The sequence below is a fragment of the Sinocyclocheilus anshuiensis genome, unplaced genomic scaffold (assembly GCF_001515605.1).
Source record: "Sinocyclocheilus anshuiensis isolate Anshui unplaced genomic scaffold, SAMN03320099.WGS_v1.1 scaffold1816, whole genome shotgun sequence".
Taxonomy (NCBI): Eukaryota; Metazoa; Chordata; class Actinopteri; order Cypriniformes; family Cyprinidae; genus Sinocyclocheilus; species Sinocyclocheilus anshuiensis.
In genome coordinates this window covers 176,166-202,372 of record NW_015557182.1, presented here as the reverse complement: position 1 = coordinate 202,372, position 26,207 = coordinate 176,166, and the positions used below count along the sequence as shown (strand labels likewise).

Below are 26,207 nucleotides of genomic sequence, written 5' to 3'. Positions count from 1 at the left end.
GGAAAATGAGATATGCATTTAGACTTAATAAAAAAAGTGTTTGCTGATTGCGAAAGACTATCTAATGGAAATGTATGATGTAGTACCAACATGACTTTTATGAATTTTATTCTAAGTGCAACCATATAACACAAACAAAAGATTGACCTGGATGTAATTACACCAAAAAATAATTCACAAAAGATTATTTTCTTGTTTGTTTTCATTTTTATTTTATTTTTTTACATCCTCCTGTGGATGGAATTAGCAAAATTATGCCAAAATTATGAACAGATATAGTGACAAAACATTTGAATAGACTCACAATTTCATAATGGACTGCAAAATATAAAGATTTTTTGCATCATTTCATAAAATGCCACTGAAATTACAAATACATTGAGAATTTAACAATGAACAAAACATACACGCGCATATATCCATAGAAATTTACGGAAATACCTGCACCAAAAAAAGGAGGGGAGGGAAAGAAACAAAGGGAAAAAGGAGAAAACCCTGCTATGATATTCAATATTGTAGAAAAACAGAGGACAAAACATTTGTCTCATTTAAAACACATATACAGAAGAGCTCAGTATCCTTATACTTCAACACTGTAAACATCATTTAAAGACAGTGTCATAGTTATTTTTTTTCATTCCAATTAATTGTTTTACCTCCACTGTCAATAATTCTCTAGTCCATCTAAGAAAGAAAGAAAGAAATGGCTTAGTAATTTCTCAAACAAATCTGTGCGTTAAAACTTTCCCTTAAAAATGAAGCACACTTTACATTTCCCAAATAAATGAACAGTCATCCTTTACGACTTTATTTGATTTGATTCCTCTTAATGAATTTAAATGATACTGGTTATGATAATTTGTTCATGGATTGTTTTGTCCGCTGTATAGCAGGAGTTTGAACTACATCAGAAGATAAAGGCTGAATATTAATTTGAGGCACGTCCGTGTTGTCTGGTTACGTCTATCTCCGAAAGCCATTGGTAGCACTTAAATTCGACATGCTTTCTTGACTACAACACATTTCCTCCTGATTTTCTTTCAAGTTATGGCCACTTCCTGTCATTTACGCAAAGAGAGGTTTGCTAAGTATCTGACAAGTAGGTGATAAACTACACATCCGTATTTAAAAATGGTTCTCATCATTGTGCTGTACATTTCTTTATGATGTACCCAGCTGACTGATTTCAAGCGGGCAACATGTGCAGCCGTAGCTTAAATTCAACTTTCTATTCAAGTCAAAAATAAAATGTAAACTGTAAAAAGCCATGAATATAAACGGCAGGATGTTGTAAATAGTGAATACGCAGATAGAGAACAGTGGCGTATGCGGGGTGGAGGTGAGGACTGTGGTGTAAATTTGAGCTGATGATGTATGAAAGGAGACAGGTGGAGGCGATTCAGTGTGTAGGAACAGAGGTCGTAATGAGGAAATCATTTAATCCTAGGATCCTTTAGAGGACAGGCAGTCACCCAGGGCTTCTAGAGAGCCCCAACACAATTCAGTGATTGCGGTTTCAACAACGCACAGGATGGTGCGTATAATGCTGCTACAGCTTAATGGCCTGTGTGTGTGTGTTTACTCAAATGATTTCTACAGGTTAGCACCTGTGCTTTATATTGGTGTCCAAATAGCTGCTAATTCATTTTTGATTCCATGATAGATTGATTTGTGCATGAACACATCTCTTAAATAATTTAATAGGAATGCAGCGTTAAAAAATCCTCCATATGAGCCTATGATAACAATTTGATATGTAACAAGCTAATGGCTTCCCTTAACAAGTGAATCCAGGTTGAATTAGTCAAGACTGCACAATAAACATATTATAATATGTCCATTAACATATGAAAGGATTTGACCTTGTAGAAGGTTTGGAAAGCAATCAAATAGAATTAAGGGATAGATGAAGTTGGACGAAATGGCATGGATGTTAATTTGAGTGAATGTAAACATTTTGATCTTTAAAAGTAAAATCTGGGCTTTAAAAAATGTCAGCCTTTTGAAAAAATATGTCGGTAATGCAACACTGGTAGCCTCAACACTGTTTATATACGGGAACCATAATAATGTGGAGGAAATATAGTCATTTTTGTTGTCATTTGCACGGTATCATTCTCATAAATGTCATGGTTGATGAACTTGCATTTATTTCGTCTCATTCATTTCAAAGCTTGTCAACAGAATATCATTCAGATGCAGTCAAACTGCCTATCAGCTTCCTTTAAACATCCCTGGGTTTTTTGCCCCTTAAAATTGTTGACTATTTTATTGTCAAAGTGACATTCAGTGCTTTACATCTATCTACTGAATATAACCCATGATGAGTGGGGCCAATGACAGCAACAATAACATTAAAACCTTCTCAGATTTTTAGAAGCTGACCTCTTCTTTTAGAAATTACCCATTTGTTTCCTTTGAGGAAACTAGTTTATAACACAAAACTGGCTGAATGCCAAAATCTCAGTATTTGTCACATCATAAGATGGGGTGTAGAAATATAATTTCAGGAACTGAATGCATTAGAAACCCATCGATAATGTACCTGCACATGCCATGTATCATTACAAATAATCCAATAAATACAGAAATTATTGCACAGTAGAAAGGCTCCATGAATTCCTAATGGACTACTCCTCTGTTAGTTGCTGGGATATGCAAGAAGGGTTTTAGAACCGCAGACTAACATTTCCCTGTGTTCTTGTTTCTCAGGTGGCAGTTTGTTTTCACAAAAAAAAAATAATAATAAAATCACTCCAAAAAATATATAGTCAAGAAAACGACTATCCAGCTAAAACCCATAATGCAGTGCATTGGTAAGTGGTCTCAAGCTCTGTCAGCCTGCTCAAGTTTGACCTCATTGGTCAGCAAATGCTCTCCGTGCCACTTCTTCATGTGTTTTTCCAGGGTGCTGTACACGCCGAAGGGCATGTGGCAAATATCGCAGCGATACACCTCTTTGCCAAACTGCCCATGGGTCTTCATGTGCCGGGTAAGCTTGCTGCTCTGGGCACAAGCGTAGCTGCACAGGTCACACTTGTAAGGCCTTTCACCTGTGTGGCTGCGCCGATGCACGGTCAGATTACTGCAGTTCTTGAACACCTTACCACAGTACTCACAGGTGTCACTCCGTCGACTCTCCTTGGAGGGTGGTCTCCCTGGCCCAGGACCCCGCAGATGGAGGTGAGGTGTACTGCTGCCACTTCGCCCCGACATCCCACCGCCTTCCAGAATTTCCCCTGGAGGGGTGGAGAAGCACAGGCTGCCTGTCTCCGATGAAGAGTGCTCGGAAGAAGTGCCAAAAGGTGACTGCCTGGAGTCGTTGAAGCCCAGGAAGGGCTCCCTTATGAAGTGGTGGGATGCAGCATAACCGGCAAGCAACTGAGAATACACATTTTCAGGGGATATTACGGGCACCTGAGGCAGCTCCGCATCCTTCTCTATTTTGATCCTCTTGGCGGAAGACCCAGTGAGGCTGGAGCTGGAAATAGGCATTGGCTTCCGGTGGAACAATGCTGAGATGGGATCCTCCGGGCCACAGCCTCTGCCATTCACCATGGGCCCCCTGTTTCTGTCAGTCTCTCTGGATGCCGAATCTGTGTCCATCTCCTTGCATGGCCTGCTGCCCGGTGGCAGTCTGAAGTGATTGTCAAGGTTGTTGTATTGGCTTTCTGTCACTCTGTCAGTGGTCATTGGTTTCTCCTCTGGGGAGGGTCTTGGGCCATTCTCTCTGTTTCTGCACAACTCCGAGTCCATGCTCAGGTTGGCTTCAGGCCTGCTTCCATTTTGCTGTTGTTCCTCTTCTTCCTCCTCCTCTTCCTCTTCCTCCTCCTCTTCTTCTTCTTCCTCCTCATTATCCAATACCTCCCTCGTGCCATTTTCCTCACTGTTCTTAAGCCCCTCTCCAGCCGAGTCTTGCCCTCCCTGCTCAGGTGAACTCCCCATGGAGCCTGACTTGTGCATGTGCGTCTTCATGTGGCGCTTTAGCTTGCTGGCCTGCGAACATGCATGGTCACAGAGATGACACTTATAGGGTCTTTCGCCAGTGTGGCTACGTCTGTGCACAACCAAGTTGCTTTGGAACTTGAAAGTCTTGCCACAAAACTCACAGGACTTAGCTTTGCTGACCTGATTTAGTGGTGGTGAAGAATTGCCTCTGGCTGGAATTGATGGCGGCTGTGAGGGTGTGGTTAGAAAAGGTAGAGGTTTGGAGCCAGACTGGAACAGAGTGGGGCTGAGAAGCCGATGCATGGGGGGCACACGGTTAGGTGAAAGAGGGGGAGTGGGACCACCATTGTTGTTGTTGCCTGCCAATTCACGAAGACGCTGAGAGAAGCCCATGGATGGTTCAATGCCCATGGGTGTCAGCCGCATCACCCGCTCAAAAGCACTTGGATGCTGGGACAGGAGACCCATCTCCTCAGGGCCAAGACGTTCCAGAGGATGGCGGGGTGGCGGAGGGCTTACAAAGGGCGGGGTAGATGGCAATCGGGTTTCAATGTATCCGGGTGGTGGAGGATCTCGTAGCAGTGGGGCACCCATACGCAACAGATGGAAAGGGTTGCTGCCATCGCCCAGAAAGCTGGCTAGAGGGGAACGGGGCAAGGCGTCAGCCCCCAGTGGTGGAGGAAGAGCCATGCGAGGGGTAAGCGAACAGCTAGTAGGGTGGGTGTCCAGGTAGATGCGTATCCCGTGGGTGTTCTGTGCATGCTGCAGCAGAAACCATGCACTGGTAAAGGGTTGCTTACAAGTGGTGCAGATGTAGCTGGAGGGCTCATCTTTTCCTGGAAGACACAAAACAAGTGGACAGAATTAATATATACATATTAGCTATTAATTCTCTGATTTGGTGCTAGGGGAGGTTGAGATAGCACACTTTAAAAGCTTTCCATGTTATTTGCGCATCTGTTTTTTCTCAGTGATGGCTTTGAATGTAATCAAAGCTAAGAGTCCTCTATGGTGAGGTTCATGGATCATTTCTGTTTAAAAATTAAACAGGCAACATGTGAAAGACATCTCATTGCGGTGCGGCGACAGCCATTTTATAAGATTGAATGAAAATTACATCACTCTAAGAGGGGAGACAAGAGCTCTCTGATAGCCTAGCGGGTTATCTACTGTGCGGCAGGGCCGGCTGCTCTCTAAAGCTGTGTCAAAGACGATCTGCCTGTATGTGACTCACCCAGAATCTGAGTCACACTAGGGGGCTAGTGAGATCAGGGAAGCTCCCTAAGGGCTGGAGCCTAATGCAGATGGCAGGTATCGCCCACAGGCCACAATGCATTGTGTTAATACTAATGTCAGCCAGGCGTTAATATAGAACTCCCATTCAACACCCCGACACCCCCACCCTTCACTATTTCCATATGGAGATAATTCTGTGGCAAAAGAAAGAGAAAGAGAGGATTAAGAAAGAAAGAAAATGAAAGGGAATCGTGTTGACAGGTCCATACACTGACATATGCCGCTTTTCCACTGCGTGGTACGACTCGGCTCGGTACGGCTCAGTACGGCACGGCACGGCACGGTTTGCGTTTCCACTGCAGTTCAGTACCGCTTTAGAGTGGGCGGGATTATTCACATGTCGTTATAGTTGCGCCGCCTCTACTACCACGACTCCTAAAAAAAACTTTTTCATTCCGCGTTGCCTCATCAAGCTCTGGATCCGCTGAATCCGCTCCTCTCCTATCAACGAGAGGAACGTCTGTTCTTCCGCAACAGACAACAAAACTTTTTGGTTGTTAAAAAAGGTGCGCTCGTTCAAAACAGTTGCGTTCGATCCTTCACTGGCTGCGCTGATTTAAATCTGGCGGTTCTTTTGTGTTTGTGTCGCAAGTTCAGTGACGCAGGTAGTGACGATTCTCTCCGGCCAATCCGTGATCAGCAGAGTTTACACGACACGTTTTGGTAACGGTACGGTTCACTTGGAACCCCAACCGAGGTGGTACTAAAAAAGTACCAGGTACCAGGTACTGTACCCAGTGGAAAACCCCCCAAAAGTGAACCGTACCGAGCCGTACCGTGCCGTACCATGCAGTGGAAAAGCGCCAATAGTCAGGTGCACAGTTAGCTACTGACAAAGTTACATTTGTGTGATGGGATATTTTCAGTGAAATGCACTTTGAAATGCATGCCAATGCAGTCATGTGCATGACTTCACCTCAATGAAAAAATACTTTCATGTTATTATTATTTGTTTTGTTCTATATAGTTGCCTAATAAACACCTGACTGATGCAGTAAAACGAAAAGTGGAGGACACTGAATGTGGAAGCAGTTGTGCATGACAGGTCCACAGCCTGTGTTTGGTTTGGCTGGCCTTTAAATGGACACCTGGCGGGAGGGATTTTGGACGCTAAGAGAGTAACAGAGAGAGAAACTGAGGGGACATGAAAAAAGAGGTGGCAGAGATTAGATACTAAAATACACACAGGCTGTTCATTTTCATTTTCAGGCCCTGGACAGGAGCCCAAGTCTGGATAAAATCAACAACGGACATATTCTACGCCCAACTCTAGTTCCAAAAAAGCCTCATTAACATCCCATATCCCTCTGATGGCTGTAAAAGACTCAACATAATGTGGGATGGACAAAAAGTGTGCAATAGAGCATTCGCTATTGCAATTTGCATCCTATCACATCATACAAAAAACACCATATGTTATTAAGGGACCGTATCAGCTAACAGACAGGCAGACTTAATGATGACCAAAGACAAATTTCATCAACTTTCCAAACAAGCCAGAACGAGGGAGAGAAACCCATAGTGAATAAGTTAGGATATGCTAATGACCCATCAGAGATCCATGTCTTGTGACAGCAGCTTGTGTGGCACGATGGTGTGAAATTACCCATCAGGCACCTCAGGAACACAAATCTCCGTCTGATCATGGTCCATTGGGTCCTACTGTGTGTGTGTGCCACACTACAGAGGCCTGGGAGGACCATGTCACAGCAAAGAGCTCCAGCCAATAAAAGTGCTCATTACGGAATCATCGCTGTTCGCTCTGTGATTCAATTTGCAGTAATTACCGTGGTCCGCGTTCACGAAACCGTTCGCTGCGGGCCGCAGAGGTCAACTGCCAGTTAACAGAGTTTCTTTTCTCCTCTCAGTGTATTCAATTGCAAGAGCCTAATAGCCTAATTTTCTTCCCTCTTGCACTTCAATAAATATTGCCAGGATTACAGGTTAAACAGCTAAATTGAGTTGTGGCAGTTATATTACAGAGCTGGCTGTTGGTGTGCATGGTGCTAACGACTCTGCAGCAGCGTCCTCATTGTGTTAAACAGTGCTGGGATGTCTACGTGCATGTCTTTGTACGTGTGTGTGTGTATAGGATATGTGATTAATGACACACGAGCGTGTGCACACAGAGGGGGTCTTACACTAATCTTATCCACTCTCTCGGGTTTAGTATTACAAAACCTCACGGCCAATTAGTCCATCCTTGGGGATCTCCAACCTGGGTTTAGATATGTTGATTTCAACATTTTGTGGCAATTAATTTCCTTTTAAGAGCATGAATGCAGTGACAGCGGAGTGAGGAGGAGGGGCTGGAGGGTGTTTTTTAATTATCTGCGAACAAATCTGGCAGACTTGCGAGCACTGCTGTTTCACAAGGGAAGCAACATTAGTGTTAGCTACTGCTGTCTCCAGCATTACCCGAGCATGAACCAATCACTTACTGAGGCTGGACTAATGGAATAGTCATGTGATGATGTGCGAATGCGTGAAACTCGTTTGATGTTGTCACAATGCAAGGACATATGTGTGTGAGATAATGTGCAGCTCGTTTGGTACAACGCAAGGACATATGAGCATGTACGAATGCATGAAACTGGTTTGATAATGCCACAATGCAAATATATCTGTGTGCAAATGCGTGCAACTCTTTTGATGGTCACATCGCAACGACGTGCATGTATGAATGTGTGCAACGTATTTGATAATGCCACAATGCAATGACATATGAGGGTATGCAAATGCTTAAAACTCATGTGACAACACAAGAGCATCTATGTGCGTGCAAATGTGTACAACATGTTGGGTTGCATGCATTTGCATACAAATAGATGCCATTGCATTGTCATATGAGTTTTACTTGTTATATTGCAAAAAAAGTGCATCTGTGCAACTTGCCTGATGATGTCACAACACACAACATATGAGTTTATGCAAAAGTGTGATAACGCAAAGGCATCTATTTGTGTGCTCTAAGCATTTGGTAATCATATCGCAAAGTGCATTTGTGAATGCATGCAACTTGTATGATGATGTCAATGCAGGGATATATGAGCGTTTGTAAATACGTAAAACTTTTACGACGACGACGATATCAACACTTGATAATACCACAGTGCAAGGAATTTTATGCGAGTTTTTACAACTTTTATGATGTCACAATTCTAAAATAGCAGTGCAACAACATATGCATATGCATGTGTGTGTGTACAACTCGGGCCTGGCACTCTAGCAGCTCTGCCCCTCGAACCCGCTACATTCCTAGCTGTCGAAAGCCACAGCAATGGATTTGCATAAAGAACAAAGGACGAGGGGATGCCATGGGGACTACGACACGCCTTCACTCCCTTCCGGACCCCCCCCCCCATTAAAACGTCCCTTCTGTGCACCTGTCACAAGCCTGGCTGACACCTCACACCGCAGTAACACGAGCCCTCATTAGCATGCCTGTGATCTGGGGCTCCCAGGGGCTTGTGGGGCCTCACCTCGCATCACTGATGTCTTGTTTGTGATGATCGTGGCTAATCAGGGGGCCAGACCACTATGCTAATGAGAAACACAGAGGTGCAGCATTCTGTGTAGTGCAACTCTGCTGTCTGTGCCACCAACACACTCTAGGGGATCGGTGATGTGATTTGTATGTGAGCATTTGTTTGTGTGTGTGAGGGAGCTAAACAATATCTATGCACTGCTATGGGAAGAGTACCATAGAAATGTATTATTTTTTAACAAACTTTTGAACTATTGCTGATTCTTTGAAGTCAATTTAGGTTAATTGCAATTTCTATGTCACTAGTGGTACCAAATGGAAATGCAAAAATAATGACAGTTTTCTGACATTGAACCATTAGACAGATAGCCCTGCCCCAAACGCATGCCATTGGTTGAATCATTGTTGGTCAGGATGGTCAAAACAAACATGTTTTGATAAAGCCACAGTTTACAACTTTTAGCACTTCTCCGGGAAATCAACATAAAACTGGTTTATTCGCAGCTGTACATTAAGATTTAAGAATCTGAACACCTAAAAATGACATCATTCAGCTTTAAATTTTACAGATGGTTGATTGAATATCCTTCGTTTACTGTTTCTTTCTGTCTGTCTGGATTTCTCTCAGTCCTCATGATAGATGTGACTGTACATCGATTGAGCTGTGAGCCTTAACAGAGTATTGTATTGTCTTTGATAAATGATTATGACAATGAAATAAATGATTTTGGCAGGAAGATGATGAGTGAAAAGCCAGACCACACGCTGGGGCCAAAACCACCATACCAGTTTCCTGAGGGGAGTCTGATATTTTCATGTTAAATCCCAGAGCCTGCAGTGAAGTGTGTGTGTGTGTGTGTGTGTGTGTGTGTATGTGTGTGTGTGTGTGTGTGTACCTGTTTTTCTATTCTGGTGGGGACTTAAACCTGAATACACACAGACTCATGGGGACTCGTGTCACGGTGGGGACCTAAATTGAGGTCCCATGTATGAAAACACAAACTAAGTAGTTTAAAGTGCGTACGTGCGTGCGTGCGTGCGTGCGTGTGTTTGTGTTTTGTATAATGTATTTTTTTCTTGTTTTGAAGAAAAACTATATAATAGTTCTAAAATCGAAATAAAATAAAATAAGGGGGTTGTTTTTAGATAATATATGTTTAATGTATATTGATAAAACCCCCTCAGGCAAAATGTTACAAAATTTTGTAAAGTTCATGCTCAAAACATTTTCAGTGAACTAAGAGTAAGAAACTAAGCAATATCATATTCTATGAAAACAGGATATTCATTTACACAATTTTGATTCTCAAGTAAATTTATCTTATTTTAAAAATATTAACACTTTATAAAACAAAAACACTGATTGAGAAAATGATTTTTGCAGTGCAAATCTGTTGCCCTAACAAGAAACCAAACTTTATAACCCTGAACCAGGCGCTTAGTGTAAAAAACCTACTCTACAGCAGCAATACCATAAACTAAACTAATAATTACCTTTATCATTTTCTCTATATAGTCCTTTTTGTACCGATAATCCTCTCGTAGTTCACTGCTCTGGTGGATGACAGTTATCTGTGATTCCTGGCTATAATGAGGACAGACAACTGTATATGAAAAGACTCCCATTCTACAGTGGAAAAACTGTGTGTGTAAAGAAGCCACAGAGGATAGTGGCAGGAATAGTGGTTATGGCAGGCTCACACACATGCATACACACGGCTGTCTCCTGTCTAAGTGAAAGCAGGCCTGTTGCAGTAACCGTTCCAATCTGTCTCCATCTGCAGGAACACAGAGGAGGGACATCACAAACTGCCTCTGGAAGAGAAGCAACTGCGCTCTCACTGCACACATACACACAAAAGACACCTACACAGTCACACCCACATTTAAACAAACAAATAAACTCATATTTTCTCAGCCACTGTCACAAATAAACGGAGAAAACACGGAGACCCCGGTATAAATTCATCCAAACCCTCTAACACACAAAATCCAGCAGTTCCTTGAATTCTCTGGGCCTGCACTGCACTGTAAAGAAAAAATATATATTTCCCTAATCACTATTTTGGTCTTGTTTCCATGAAAAACACAAAAGCATCATTTTGAAGCAAATTTGCATTATTTAATGTATTAAGGATCCGCTTACACTTTTTAATATTGCCTTGGCTGATATGGCAGTCCTCTGGGACTTATACTGACACCTAGCGGTGTGGATGCAAGCAAAATTTTTCAGCTATCGATGCCATTGTAGAAGAGATAAAGCAAGTATTCGGCAAGTCAAAAAAAAAGGCAGCCCTGATGAGGCTTGGCAAAAATTATGTGAGAAAAATCCAGTCATTTCAATGTGACTCAGCAATAGCAAGCCTCTTGATTCGTCGATTAGCTCTGTGTGGGCGGAGCTTTGTAACTTTCCAACAAATCAAACCTGAAGATCCACAGTGGATTGTTCTGTGTCTACATATTTTTGCACAAACATTTCACTTCAATATTATTAAATTATCCATGTTCGGAGAGAAGTTAGGGTTGATTTAGGGAATATCTTTGGATGTTTATTTCATTGGCGTTATTCCTATATAATTTAACAGTTTTTCTCACATCTGTTCCTCCTTTTTTTCACCTGCAAAATTTCGCAGCGCAAAAGCTTAGTTTTTAAAAGTACATTTATCTGGCTTTGAAGATCTTTAGATATATTTGCTATAAAACAAGAGAAAAAATACTTAATAAAAAAATTTTTGGCAGCATTTTACCACCATACCCGTCCTATACATACTGACACACCCACATCAGCCTTCTACTTCCTCCTGCACACTCACTGCCAGTCTCATGAAGAAACAGGCCAGCCAAGATTAGCGTAACCGTCTAACTGAAAACACATGCCACCCTAGAGTGCCCTGTCATCATCTGATACTGCCAGAGTGAAGACGTCCTACGGTGTAGATGGGAAAGTACAGTGAAAAACAACTGGAAAGACTTCTCTGTCAGAAAGAGCTATGACTCTTGGCTCGGTGAGAACAGAGAGAAGAGCATTAGCACAGAGTTTTGTGGCATTGCAACAAGTCTGAATCATAGCTTGGAGTGTGCGTCACCACGTTAAGATCTGGCTGGCGTGAAAAGGCGTTCAAGAAGAGCTGCAGGAACTTGATGGATGACACTGGTGCTTGCGGCTGAAGGGAGACGCGGAAAAGCCAGTGGGGTGGAGAGAAAAAAGCAAATAGGGGGACAGCGAGGGACCAGTTCAAAGCAAACATTGCTCCATGTCATCGCAATCATACCCTGGATCACAATCAAATCTCCCAGCGGTTAACGCTAATAGCTTGACATGAGACGGAATTAAAATAGTCTTGTGTTGTTACTTTGAAAACGTTTTTCTTTAGATCCTTTTACTCCTTTCAATTGTACACGTTCAAGAGAAAAAATAACCGTTAACATACTCATTAATCTCTGCTTGGTTGGTGCAGGATGTCCCAGAAGTGCACAATTTGAAAAGTGCCATCTTTGCTCTTGGCCGCTTAGTTCTGGGCACAAACGTCAATCGCCTAAGCAATAAATCTGACTACACTGCAAAAAAATTATTTTCTGCCTCATCATTTTTGTCTTATTTTCTGGTACAGATACCTAAACATATTTAAATTTCGATACAGTTGCTTTAGAATAAAAATGACAAAGTCTTGTTTTCTGAAAAAGTGTGACTTTATGATTAAAATGAAAAAATAAATGTCTGCCAATGAGGGCAAAAAAAAAAGTTTTCCCTTTAAGTTTATTTTTATTACCCCATTGGCAAATTTTGTATTCTTCTTGTTTTAAGCATAAACTCAATTTTAAACAATTTTTCAGAAAACAAGACTTTATATTTTAAGCAATTTTGCTAACAAAGTAAATGTATTTTGATTTTAAAAATGTTTAGATATTTGTACTGGAGGTAACAATTTAGTTTAGTTTAGTTACCAGTTCTCACTATTAACTAGTTGCTTATTAGACATGCATATGACTAGCCTGGCTGTTTATTAGTGCTTATAAAGCACATATTAATGTCTTATTCTGCATGACCATATTTTAGATCTCTTAATTCTACCCCATACCTAAACTAAACAACTACCTTAATAACTATTAATAAGCAGTAATAAGGAGTTTAATCAAAAGGAGTTCATAGTTAGTTAATATAGTGAGAATTGGACCCCAAACTAAAGTGTGACTGTACTGGAAAATAAGACACAAACACAAAAAGTGTGTCCTGAATGTGCTGATTGGCTGCTGCCATTACATTTCACCAGAATGCATGGCTAATTCTGATTGGCTGTCAATGGATAAAGATGGTTTTGACTGCAGAATGGTGTAGTTGTGCTACCATCAGGGGCTAACCGAACCATGCTAGACCTCGCTTCTTGCATGTGTGTGAGCAAGGGAAGCAAAAAAAAGAACGGAGAACTATCCCGTATGCGAAATAATTGCCTTGGTATTTTTTGGATAACGTGTACTATAATGGTCCCCAGCTGGGCCCAGGCTTCTATACCCATTTAAAGCTCACTGTAAAAATCCCCAGGCCCTCAGCGCGCCTTCCAAAACAATCAGGGCCCTGTAAAACAGCTCTTTAGACGCCTTATGTGCGCTGGATCTGCGACACATGCCAGTCATGTGAATGGGTTCCACTTCTGTTGCGCTCAGCAGGACCAAAGCTGCAGCGCTCTGACTGGTGCGATGATCACTGAGTACCCATAATCCTTGGCACACATACAGGTGACCGTAAACTCAGATGTCAAATCAAAAGCATGTAGTCCAAGATGAAAGCTTAGGTTGCATACTATGCATTCTACTGTAAATAGTAAGCAAGATTAGAATTAGCATGTGTCAAATCAAAGTCTGATGCCTAAAAATGTGCTTGGATGATGTTTCACGATGTGATACTTTGTCCTAATACTATTTTAATTCATTAATATAAGCCATTATTTGATATTTAGTTGGTTTATATTGGATATTTGATTGTGGACTCTTGTATCTGCATTTTTAGATTAATGCTGTGTTCAGAATGTATATTAAACAGAATGCATTATATAAAAACAATAAATGTTTCAAACATTTGTATGCTACATTAGAAGTACAATACTTAGTCGTTGCATTGCAATGTCTACTCGTCCTCTTGGAACTAAAAAACTGATATCTAGCATTTTAATGCTGCATTTGGCAGTCCAATTAAATATCAAGTCAAAAAAAAAAAAAGATGAAAAAATTGTGTCTTATATTATTTCTGGGTCATTTGCCACACTGGAAATGGAAGGTCAAGTGCATTGCATTGTGGGATAGATTATTGAGTACAGTGTGCTCTGTTGTAAAAAACCTAGCATACTGTATGTAATTCAATAATCTAGCAACAACTTTATAGGAAAAGCACTAGATTATCCCAAAATGTACCTATTTTAGAAGCACTACTTCTTAAACAGCACTGTCTCTTTAACGATGGTGTTAATTTGTTTCTTTGTCTCATTTTAATTATACTTGTTTTGCATTTCACGTACATCTACACTTAATAACATTATAATAGATTTACATTTATTTTACATTCACATTTAATTTACAAATGAGGAATACAACAAGTGATTCATCACAAAGAGGCAAATAACACAAGTGCTGGTAATACAAGTTTCAGACATTGTTTAGAATAGTACAAGCTAGAAAAGGGAGGGACTAAGCTAAAAGAGAAAGAATATCATTTTTTATTATACATATTTTAATACATATTAATTTTAGTAATACATATAAGTTCTAATTTTCACAATAGAATACTATAATATATACTGTTTTTTAAACAGTATGTTAAACTTTATACTTTTTTGTAATAATGTGCATCTACACTAAAAGAATGAATTTATAATGCACTAAGTTCTAATTTTCACATTGAGAATGAAATACTTTCTCTGTTTATCTCAGGGCAAATGTTCAGAGTTGTAGTATGTGAATTATAATTGTTATTTATACTTAATACCGCATGTTTATCCAACTCTGTTTCAGACCACACACACAAACTTGTCTAATACCCAACTTATCATTAAAATCCATAGTTATAAGTCTTTGAGCTCTATTCTTGGACTTTTTCAACCAGCTCTAACCAGCAAGTCCCTCCTCTACTATTATAACAAATATATATATATATATATATATATATATATATATATATTGAAGAGAAGTTTTGTATCTACAGTTATAAACTGATTGACAACATGACGGTTAACTACTCCATGCCAGTCATATTTATGAGAACAAAATTCTAAGTTAAAAGAGAGAGAGCCGATATATATATATATATATATTATTCAAACAGTAGACCTTTGTTCTTTTACATCTTTCATACTGTGCATTATAATGTTTTGACACAAAAATTTACCTGTAGGTAGCATTTTTTTAGCATAGTTTTGATTTCTAATTTATTTTTATTTTATTTTTTTTACTACATACTCAAAACAATGCACTGTCCATGTACTTGTACTGTGTACAAGTATGCAGATTAAGAAGAGAAGTTTCATATCTACAAACTGATTGACAACAATGACGGTTAACTACTCCATGCCAGTCATATTTATGAGAACAAAATTCTAAGTTAAAAGAGAGAGAGCCGATTTCTCCATCGTGTGTCATCTCGCCCTCAGCCCTCCGCTGAAGCCCTCTTCATCCTCTGCTGGGGGAGATCAGCTTCTCACAGGGCTGTTTTCACAATAATGCATTTTCAGCTTTTGGCACAGCTCCCCGCATAGCTTATGGTTAAGAACAGTCTTTCATCTAGCCAATGCCTTTAGCAAACATACCGGGAGGGCTACATCTGCCGCACACTACATGCAAGAACAAGCCCTCACTGGCATGAATAAAAACTGATAAGATTGAGGGTTTATTCATTCAGTGGGCTGCCAAGGAGGGTTTAATGCTGAATTATCATGGCGGTTCTCACCCTACAAATCTTCAGACTGTAATGTCGTCAACCGCTATCAACATGACAGAGCAGCCCCCTCCCCTTATTTTGGAGTACTATACTCATGTTCAAGTACTCGTTGCTGATTTTTGAGATGGGAACAGACCAAAAAAGATGGCTAATAAAAAAAAATGCTTGAAATTCGAGTGTGATCGCACACTAAGAAAAAAACAAATGGTTAATTTTAATGTATTCAGCTCTATATAGTGGCAGTAAAGTATGGCAGAATGCAGTAGTCTGCTGCAAAATGACAAGCAAGATTACGAATTGCAACATGCAAACTGCATTGTGTTTGCAGCATTATTTGATTTAAAATGCATTATTACTTTAGTGCATTAAATGCTGAAAACACAGACAGATTAATCTAAAATTAAATAAACAATGTTATCAGTGGCCACAATTTGTTCTTACTGAATTCCCACGTTGTAAACCGACATAATATACTGTAAAAATCCATATGGATAGCCATGAATATTTTTTTTTCTTGTTTTTATGGTGCAAAAATAATCAGTAAGAGAATCAAACAACAATAAAGGGAACTTTCATGGAAAGCACACAAGTTTAAACTCATCAGGACACATCAGAGACCCGAGGGCAAATTCAACACTGTGGCTTTGTATAGTGCCAATAAAGTATGCCAAAAATCAGTAGTCTGCTGCAAACTGGCCTGCGAGATGAATCGCAATGTGCAAGCAATTTTTTGGAACCATTTTCAAGCATTACTTGATGTGCATTATTCCGTTAGTGTATTAAGTGCTGAAAAAACACAGACAGCATGTGCAAATAAACAATGTTATCAGTGGCTCCAATTCATTCTCAGTGACTTCCCACCATTACTATACTTTAAAAATACAGACGGACTGAGAAAAAAAGTCAAGTTGTATTAGAACTACTTTACTTTTATGGTGCCACCCAGCAGGACTCCACACACAATGACAGAAATTTGCCAGCAAACTCTGACACTAAACCACAGCAATGGTCGAAAACACTGCTGTTTACTGCAGTATAATTCAATGCAGTCTACAAGATCCCGTCTTGATAATGACACTGTTTTTATTAACATCCTTTCAAATGTTCACAGACCCTGAGCTTTTCTAAACTCAACACGTAAAATGTTTGTTGTCGGTAAACCATGCGCCACGTAGAAGACGACATTAAAGTACAGATAGACTGCACATGTTGCAGGTTTGAGAGAGTCGTAACCCAAAATCCTTTACTGTCTGCCTGAGACAGCTGCCAGAAGAGCCTTCTCCTTTGGGCATCAGCATATGTGTGGCTTGGCTGCCTGATTGTGACACTATAGTCAGAGTTTGGCAAATAACTCTCCACGCAAACACTTTCTCACCCTGCAGTGCCAATCGTAATGTCTTACTGCTAAAGCCATCCTAATGTCAAGAGGATAAGAATGGTGGGGGAAAAGAAAAAAAAAAGACATTTGTTTAGATTTTTTGATCAAGACTGCAAAAACTAATAGAGATCACCTGAGCAACCTAATAAATCCTTAAAAACTATTGGGGAAAAAAAACAGTTTAGACCAGCCTAAGATTTTAATTTGAATTTATTTATGAGGATTGAGATGAGTCTTCCAGTCTGGTTTTAAGGGGATTTTAGAAGGTTGAACGTTTTGGGCACTAACTAGCTACTTGAATGAATGAATGAATGAATGAACGAATGAACGAATGAACGAATGCATGAATGAATGAAGAATGAATGAACGAACGAACGAACGAACGAGCGCGCGAACAAACAAACAAACGAACAAATAAATAAATAAATAAATAAAAATTGTTATATTTTTGTATTTCTGCATTGCATGTTGCCATATGAAGAAAAAGACGAATTTTTACTAGCTATATTTGGAAATAATTAATTATTCTAGAATGATTGGGGTGATTTCTGCATCAAACCTAAAAGTAATTAATCAATTATTTCATTATTATTAAATAATTAATTACTCATACTTTTTGTGATAGCCATTCTTTTAGGATTGAACGATTTGGGAGAAATCAACTGAAACCTATTTCAGTAATCATAATTATTATTAAGATTATTATTATTATTATTATTATTACATTTTTGTATAATAATAATAATTATAATAATTGTTGTTGTTGATTGATTATAATTAAAATGTTAAAGAAACAAAAAATATATTGTAACAATTACTATTGTTGTGCAAAATTAAAAAGAGAGTATTTAATAAAAAATAATTATAACTTTACAATATCACTATTTATGTCTTAATTTTGTTTATTTGTATATATGCACTACGGGTTTCAGAGTGAAGCGCGGCACTGTGTTCATTTACACATTCAGCTCATTATATGGTATTTCAGCATCTCAGAGAGGCTTGGTTCATTTACTGTGAGCTGCACACACTGGATCATGAACACATTTAATAACTGCACTAAGACATATCGCAATATTGATCTTATCACGACACATCATGCATCCCTATAGGCCAGCTTCAACCAGCAAAGCCCAGCAAACCAGCTTAGACTTATTAAAGATGGCTTTTTCCGAAGGGTAGGTTTTAACATAGAGCTGCAGTTTTCCATCGGTAGCAGTGCAGATTACACCCAACGTTCATGAGCCACTGTCATGTCATCTCACCATCCTTGCTATTTCTTCTGAAGTATTTTACTTGAATTCAGTCATGGCTAATTTGACAAAAGAGCGATAGTGAGACGGAGAGGGGAAAAAAAGCGTTACACATCTGGTCAACACCATCAGCACATGCTGAAATTTAGTGGCGACGCTCACAGTCCAAATTAGTGGCGAGTTTTATTCCCCGCTGTGGAAGGAAAAATATCAAATCTGCTGCCATATGACTACAATAAAGTGGTATGTGGAGCGTTTGATGCCTTCATGTGGGAGACTTTAACTCTTTCCACCAGGGCTCAGCGTGGAGCGCACATGCAGCGCTGTCCTGCTCTATAATGCATCCAGCATGGACCAGGTTGACCCCTGCCGGCAGACAGCACCAATCAGACGGCGATGGGGTGGTCTCGTTTGGACGGATCCCAAAAATAAGCAGCCCCGAAATCCCAGAGGCCTTAACCACAGGCACCCTGCAACAGAGATGCTGGCATAGCTTGGGTGTCGCAAGGGATCATGGGTATGGTTTCTGTGAAGAGCTGGGCATCATTGCTTTGCATTTTACTGTTAGAGGTCAGAGAGACTGAAATGTGTACAGAAGACTGTCCATCAAACACTACAGAGAGATCTAGTTCAATATGGTTTTAATTGGGATTTCAAGTCAACATTTACAAAAAGTACTGTACTTCATACATACCATGGTACTGACTGATTACAAATTATATGCTATGGTATTTACATATATGCCACTATTTGTTTGTAGAATTAAAAGATCTTTCCTTGAAAATTAATTAGCATTAGCATAGTCGAGAATTTATTGCTGTTGAATTTGCTGCATTGAAAATGAACTGATCTTAATCTATAACAGTGTTTTCAACTGGTGTGTGGTAACACCAAAAATGGGTAGCAGATCTATTCGGATAAGATTGCAGGCAGTAGGGTGAAAATAAAGCTACATGCAAATAATAAAATGCAACTATTTACCGATGCAAAGCTGCATAAAAACAATGCATAAAAACTGACTTTTCAACTTTAAAAAAGGGAGAAATGACAAAGACGACAAAGCATGTGTGTCCAGAAATACGCACAAACAAAAAGACAGGCTGTGTGACATGCTCGCTCTTACTCTTGAAAACCATGAACAAAACCATGCAAAAGAAAATATGACACAGACGACATTAAATACTCTTGTTCATTCGTAAAGAGGATAAACATGGTGTGTGTGACCACAATGTGTTTTTAGCAGTGAATTATTGGCTGCCGAGAGCATGAAACCATCAAAATTCAATTTACATTTATAAAACAAACGGCCAAACTATAACGACTGTAAATCACTATTTTGCAGTTTGCTTATGCATTTATAAAGCTGTCAGTTTTCCTACGTCATTTTAATAACTTGAGGTCTTTCATATTGTTGTGTCTGAAAATGTTTGATTTTAAGGTTTATTTCATTGTTTATTTTAATCATCTGTCTAATAAACAATTGTGTCCAACATATAATATGGGTTCTGAAGCCATTTGAGAACCACTGATGTAAAACTAATTTTAATACTAAAACAGTTTGGAGGTTTATGTGAAGATCTTATGCTCAAGGATAAACATAATTTCCTTAATGGTGTAAACGTGTGGAAAAAAGTGCTTCTCTTCACTGCTGGATCTGTGGTTGATTTTGCATAAAGATGTTCTGAGACAAAGAGCTCCTGATATTTTTGAATCTAAAAATGTCTGTGCATTTACAAAAAGAGTGCTTAAGACAGTACCTTCATGAAAATTCAGAGGCTGATCCTTGAACTTGCTAAAGACACTGTGTATTAACAAAAATTCTCTGAACTTCAAAAACATTTCTTCTCTTTTAACTGCAAAACTCAGAAGAGCTGTTTCATATGCCAGGATATTAGCAAGAGTTTGGACACAAAAAAGAGGAAAAAGGACTGTGAAACTGACTCATCAAATTCACTTTCTATTCTGCTTCAGTCCCTGACACACACACACAGTCTGAAACAGCCACTGTAACCCCTAATCACAACCCCGAAGGCTGGACATCAAATGCTGCAACGTTGAAAACAGATGATCAGAGGTAATTAACGCAGTTTCATATGCAAATTTAATTAATGCAAAACTACAAAGTCATTATGCAAATGGCATCTTCTTGAGCCGCTGTGCAAACATTCATCTCTTAGAACAGGGATCAGTCTCGCCATCTTTAGAAACTCTCTCACAACACACACACACACACTGTTCTCTTAGGATCATGTATGAATAGTGTATTTATTTTAAACTTCTTTCCATTGATACCAGACTGGGGCCATCAGAGCAGACAGCTGAGAGGCAGGAAGACACGATTTGGCACAGGAGTGAGACAATGAGACTGTTAGACCGGCACAGTATGAATATTCATGACACTGATTACGTTCCATGATTAAAGCCTACTCTAATATTTAAATGAGCGCATGCTAGGTGATTAGAGGAGCGTTGGAAAGGACAAGCGCATGATGCGGTACACTTTCTCCCGCGTTCATGGAGTATGATTAGCTAGACAGTTCAGAGATTGATTAGAAACTAAGGGCAGTTTCACATATGAGGGATAAGATTTGAAAATAGCAAGAATGATGCTGGTATTCCCTTGATGGGATATTCTATCAGAAACTGCAGGTAATGGGCACTTTCCTTGAATATGGTACAAATTGATGTGCTGTTAATTATTCAACACAGTAGACATATAAATCCCATATTGTTTTTGTTTTTTTTCCTTTCAGAGAAGTATTAGGTGCATTGAATCAAACCAAAAATAAATCTGGCATGAGAAGTAGTTAGTACGGTAGCTAGATTTAAACACTTCAAATGTCTCAATCTTCGATATTAGATGAACAAAGAGAAGGAGAACTTAAAGACAGATTTGTGGCATAAGCATAAATATGTGATGTAGTTACACGTACATGTACTATAACAGTAAACTATGCATAATTACAAGCAACTAAACCTAACCCGAACCTTAACCCTATAGTAAGTACATGTAGCCCTATTTTGGTGCTTTGCTCCGTTATTTTTCTTCCGTAGAACACAAAAGGAGAAGTTTAGCAGAATGTTCATGCTGCTCTTTTCCATATAATGAAAGTGAATTTAGGTTGTTGCTCCAAGAATTAAAAGATAAATAAGTCTTTTAACCCTCTGGTGCTCCTTATTTGGGAGTCACACTTGTGGTCTTCACTGTCAAAAGTGACCGGACACCTAAAATTTTACATCCCCCCCCCTCAGTAAAATCAATGTAACATATTTTTGTTGAATAATATTTTTGATTTTTGATTTTGTATTTTGAGATACAGGACTGTTTTCATGGTACTAATTAATATTTATGCAATAGTTATGATCAATTTCTTCCCATTGAAAATAATACAATTTAAAAAAACGATATTACTTTTCAATTAATGAAGTATGTCATGTTAAAATAGAGTCAATGCCTTTAGAATCCAATTTTTTTAAGCCAAATTAGTGCCATCTGGTGGGAGTAAAATAAGAAAAACTTTTGCAATTCTATGGTTTAGCCACTAGATTCCTATATAGCTCTATATAAAAGGCCTATAAATTCTCTAATTGTTTTTAGACATAAATATTTATTTGTATTAAGTTGTGGGTTTGGATATATGTTAAGACATTCTCAAAGACAACTTTTTGTAATGGTTTAGATTTTTATTTATTTTTTTTTTTAATGTTGATTTGAAGAATCAGTTTTTTTATTATTATTACTACAGTCAAATCTGAACACAGATAAAGCATTTTGTTACACAAAACATTAAAATTCTATAAAAATGTAACAAAAATGAACAGGAATGTTTTATCAGAGCTTAATCCTTCTGGGTCTGCTCTGATTGCAACCTCTTATTTCAGTTTTCTGACTCGTTTTGGCTATATGGTTATAGCCATACCAATTCATTTGAGTATGTATAATTCTGTATGTGTGTGTCTGTGAGTGTGTGTAAATAAGTGTGTGTGAGTGGATGTGTTGATTTTGCACTCTTGATGTTTTAGAGTTTCACTCCGTCATTGCTGTCCACTTTTTTACTGCATAGTAGTTGAATTATTGATTTTATTTTACCTAGTTGCAGTGTTACAGTCACACCAGTTCATAGGTGTGTGTGTACAAGTGTGTGTACGCTTGCGTGTGTGAGTTGGTGTGTTGATTTTGCACTCTTGATGTTTTCGAGTTTCACCCCGTTATTGCTGTGTATATTTGTAGATTGAACACACAAAAATTCTCTGAATTTTTGTGTTTTTGTTGATTTCCCATTAATTTCCTATGGTCGGTCATTTTTGACCGAAGATCACAAGTGTGACTATTTTTTTACGACTACTTGGCCTGCTCAAATCATGCCCTCCATTTTTTTTTGTGTTTTTTCACATTCCAAATGCCATAAAAATCACCAAGTTTTGTACCATTCTGAAGAAGCTGTGATTTTTAAAAAAAAATTCAAAACTGAAAATGATTCGGTCAAAAGTGAATATACTTTCTTAATTTTTCTTTTTGATTTTAGAGTGAAATGTCTTTGTCTCTGCCTGTGCATCAATCAGTTTATTAGTATTTATGTAAATGAGTGTTTTTTAATTGGAGTGTGTGTGTGTGTGTGTGTGTGTGTGTGTGTGTGTGTATCAGCCCGTCCCGTGACTGCTGTAATCAAACACTACAGAGCATCAGAGGGTTAAAAATAATAATTTTGTGTGAAGAACAGACAAAAATGGAAATTTACTGAAAATCCTATTTGCATATAGGTATATTCAAACTTCTGCAATCAGTAATGTACGTGCGAACATTTTGAAGCAATATTTAGTTAATTAAAAATGTATTAAGTTAATTTAATTAATTAATAATTCTTAATATACAATTTTTGATTTTAATTTTTGATTGCAAGTATTTATTTATTTATTTTAGAAGTAATTTAGGTCACACTTTATTTTAAGGTCCAATTCTCGCCATTTGCAAACCATGACTTTTGCCTCAATAAACTCCTAAGTTGCTGCTCATTAATAGTTAGTGAGGTAGTTGTTAAGTTTAGGTATTGGGTAAGATTAGGGATGTAGAATATGGTCATGCAGAATATGTGCTTTATAAGCACTAATGAACTGCTAATATGTTATTAATAGGCATGCTAATTAACAACAAGTTAATAGTGAGAATTGGTCCCTATACTAAAGTGTTACTTTAATTTAATAAAAATGCACAAATCAATGTGATCTTCAAAGTTGGTAAACTCATTAGGTAATAATAAAAATATCAAATCATGATTCCCAGAATCTGAATCATATCAGACCCCGCAAGTGCCTAAAGATTCCCCCTAACGTAAATTCAATTCGAGATTTTTCAACATGTGACCGCTTTTGCAATGCGGCAAGTAAATGACAACAACATTTCCAAAATGGCCTTTTTTTGTGTCAACTATTTCTTAACCAAATCTAAATAAACATATACTATCTTAAAATTACTTCTGAACAGAAGAGCCATTCTAGCATGGATTAAAACATTTCCATTGAGATGTGAAGGGTTTAACGCACACCCATCAGGCTTGGTGTTTTGGCCCACAGCATGCATGGCTTTTGCCTCTAGGCAGCCATAGCTCCATATTGTATTTAATTAGGCCCATTAAATATAATCTAATTTGACTGAAACTTAAGACAGTTAAGTGGCAATCTACTGTGTTGAGTAAAGCGTTCATGCGCTGGAAATATTTAATTCAAGCTTAAAGCACCTTCCTGCCCTGCATTTCTGTGGATAACCTTGACGGCTTCTCCACTTCTGTCAACGAAGCAAAACTAAAGCCAAAGTTGTTCAGTAAAAAGTTCAGATAATACAACCCCTCCCCCTCAAGATTAACAGCTTTGAAAAGGCATATTCAAACAAATATAGAAAACTAATAACCTTGTATAATTTAGTTTAGAAAAAGGTATTGACAAGGCTGAAGCCTGCTGACTAGCGTAGGGCAGCAAACGTGTGCGTGTGCTTGATTTGTCTCGATTTGTCATATCCTGACTAGCAAGTGAAGCATTTCCTTGTCCAAGGCTGTGTGTGCTGAGAGGAGGGTGGGCGGCACTGTGCTGGAAGATAACATGTGGCCCCTCCAGGCCCCGCACACTAAACTGAGTCTTTAACCCTCTGAATGAGGAATCTTCTTCATTAATCCCCACACTATGTCTCTTAGCACTTGAATTTTAATGGGCTTTCTTAGCCTTTTTTTCTTAATACGATGATATTTCTACCAAACACGTCGTATGAGGATTTCTGGAGTTTTTTCCTCTTAGAGAATTGGTTTCAGCTGCTGGCGCACTCAGGGCTGTTATGTTTCACTTAGAGATGAGAGAAAGAGAGAGAGAGATGCTGCCGTCTTGCTCTAATAAAATCATGCAAGGGGTGTTAATCCCTCTTGAAGGCCCGAGTCAGAAGAAGAGGACCTTTTGAGAGAAGCGATCCAGTCAGAACTACTGAACAGTATGTGTGTGTTTGTGTTGTAATAAAGATAAACGGTGCATATAAAACTACACTCTTAAATGAACAGTTCACCCCAAAAATAACATTTTGTCATCATTAACGTACCCTCATGTCATCCCAGCCCCATATTATTGTTATGATTATTTTTCCAAAAGGAAAAGCAAGGCTGATTTTCTGAGCTGGATGGTGATTTATACTAGCTAAGCTCCAAAAAGGCCTAAAAAGCAGCATAAAAGTACCCAAATGCAACATCTTAACGGCAAGACGTACGATAGCTTTGTGTGATTAACAAATCAAAATGCACTGATTGTTTTGGTATTTACTGAAACTCACAAATATGATTAATAATTGTGTTCAATTCAAAAGAGGCAGCTTTGATATCACTGATGCAAACAGAAGCTCAGACCTTCTGCCTACTGGATCTCTTTTTGTTTCACAGAAGAAAGAAAATAATGTGGGGGTTGAAACGATATGATTAGTAAACAAAACTAGACAAAATACTCATTTGGGGTAAAATATTCCTTTAAAAAGTAAGGTTTTATTTAGAATCCAATTTTAAAAGAATCTTTATTAAACAAACAGCTCTGGTCCTGGGTTGTAATTGGTCAGTGTTCCAGCCTTGCTAAAATATGTAATAGAGGAAAAGCTATAAGGCAAAATCCTGTTCACCAATATACTGTGTATATCACTGCACAGCACCTATAGAGACCACATATCATGAACTATATATTCCAGTGGAATGATGGCATTTTTTTTTTTTTTTTATAAAATTGGTTTTAATTATATACTGTACACTACCTGTCAAAAGTTTGGAATAAAGTTGTTGTTGTTGTTGTTTTTTAAGGTCTCTTGTGCTCACAAGAGGCTGCATTTATTTCATCAAAAATGCAGTAAAAACAGTAATATTGTGAAATATTATTACAATTAAAATAACACTTTTCTATTTTAATATATTTTAAAATGTAATTTATTCCTGTGATGTAAAGCTGAATTTTTAGCATCATTACTCCAGTCTTCAGTGTCACATGATCCTTCAGAAATCTTACTAATGTGCTGATTTGTGGAAAACTGTGATACACTACAAAGGTTGTTTGAGTTAAGCAAGATTTGAAAGAAAGAAAGAAAGAAAGAAAGAAAGAAAGAAAGAAATTATTTAATTTATAAGTATTTTATTCAGTAACCATTTAAAAAATGTTGCTCAAGTTTTAATTTGTAGTTACTATCTACTGTAAAACCTTCAACAGAGCATATAGCCGAAGAACCGTAAAAAGGTTCTTGACAAGAAAAGACTACTTTGTTGGTTCTTGAAGAGTGCACCTATTTCCAGTATAAGTAAAAATCTTTGTGTGTGTGTGTAGGTGTTTGTCACTTCATAGGTTTCTCTTTCCTGCCAAGCTTCAGAGACTAATAAACCTTCCCCTCCTCCAGCCCTCAGTGTAAAACACCTA

The 26,207-nt window shown here is 38.4% G+C and overlaps 1 protein-coding gene and 1 long non-coding RNA gene across 3 annotated transcripts in view; one reads left to right on the top strand and one right to left on the bottom strand.

Moving 5' to 3' along the window:
• Positions 1-273: 273 nt before the first annotated feature.
• The window catches only part of LOC107678676 (B-cell lymphoma/leukemia 11B-like), a 33,794-nt gene continuing 7,860 nt past the window's right edge, over positions 274-26,207 (bottom strand). For both annotated transcript variants that reach the window (XM_016474038.1, XM_016474040.1), the window contains exon 3: positions 274-4,784. In XM_016474038.1, coding sequence (XP_016329524.1) covers positions 2,827-4,784 — 1,958 coding nt within the window. In that variant the 3' untranslated portion in view covers positions 274-2,826. The remainder of the gene's footprint in view (positions 4,785-26,207) is intronic.
• LOC107678677 (uncharacterized) lies at positions 5,892-24,943 on the top strand. The gene is made up of 3 exons (XR_001632957.1): positions 5,892-5,901; positions 17,268-17,279; positions 24,881-24,943. It is a non-coding gene; the product is annotated as an uncharacterized LOC107678677 (long non-coding RNA).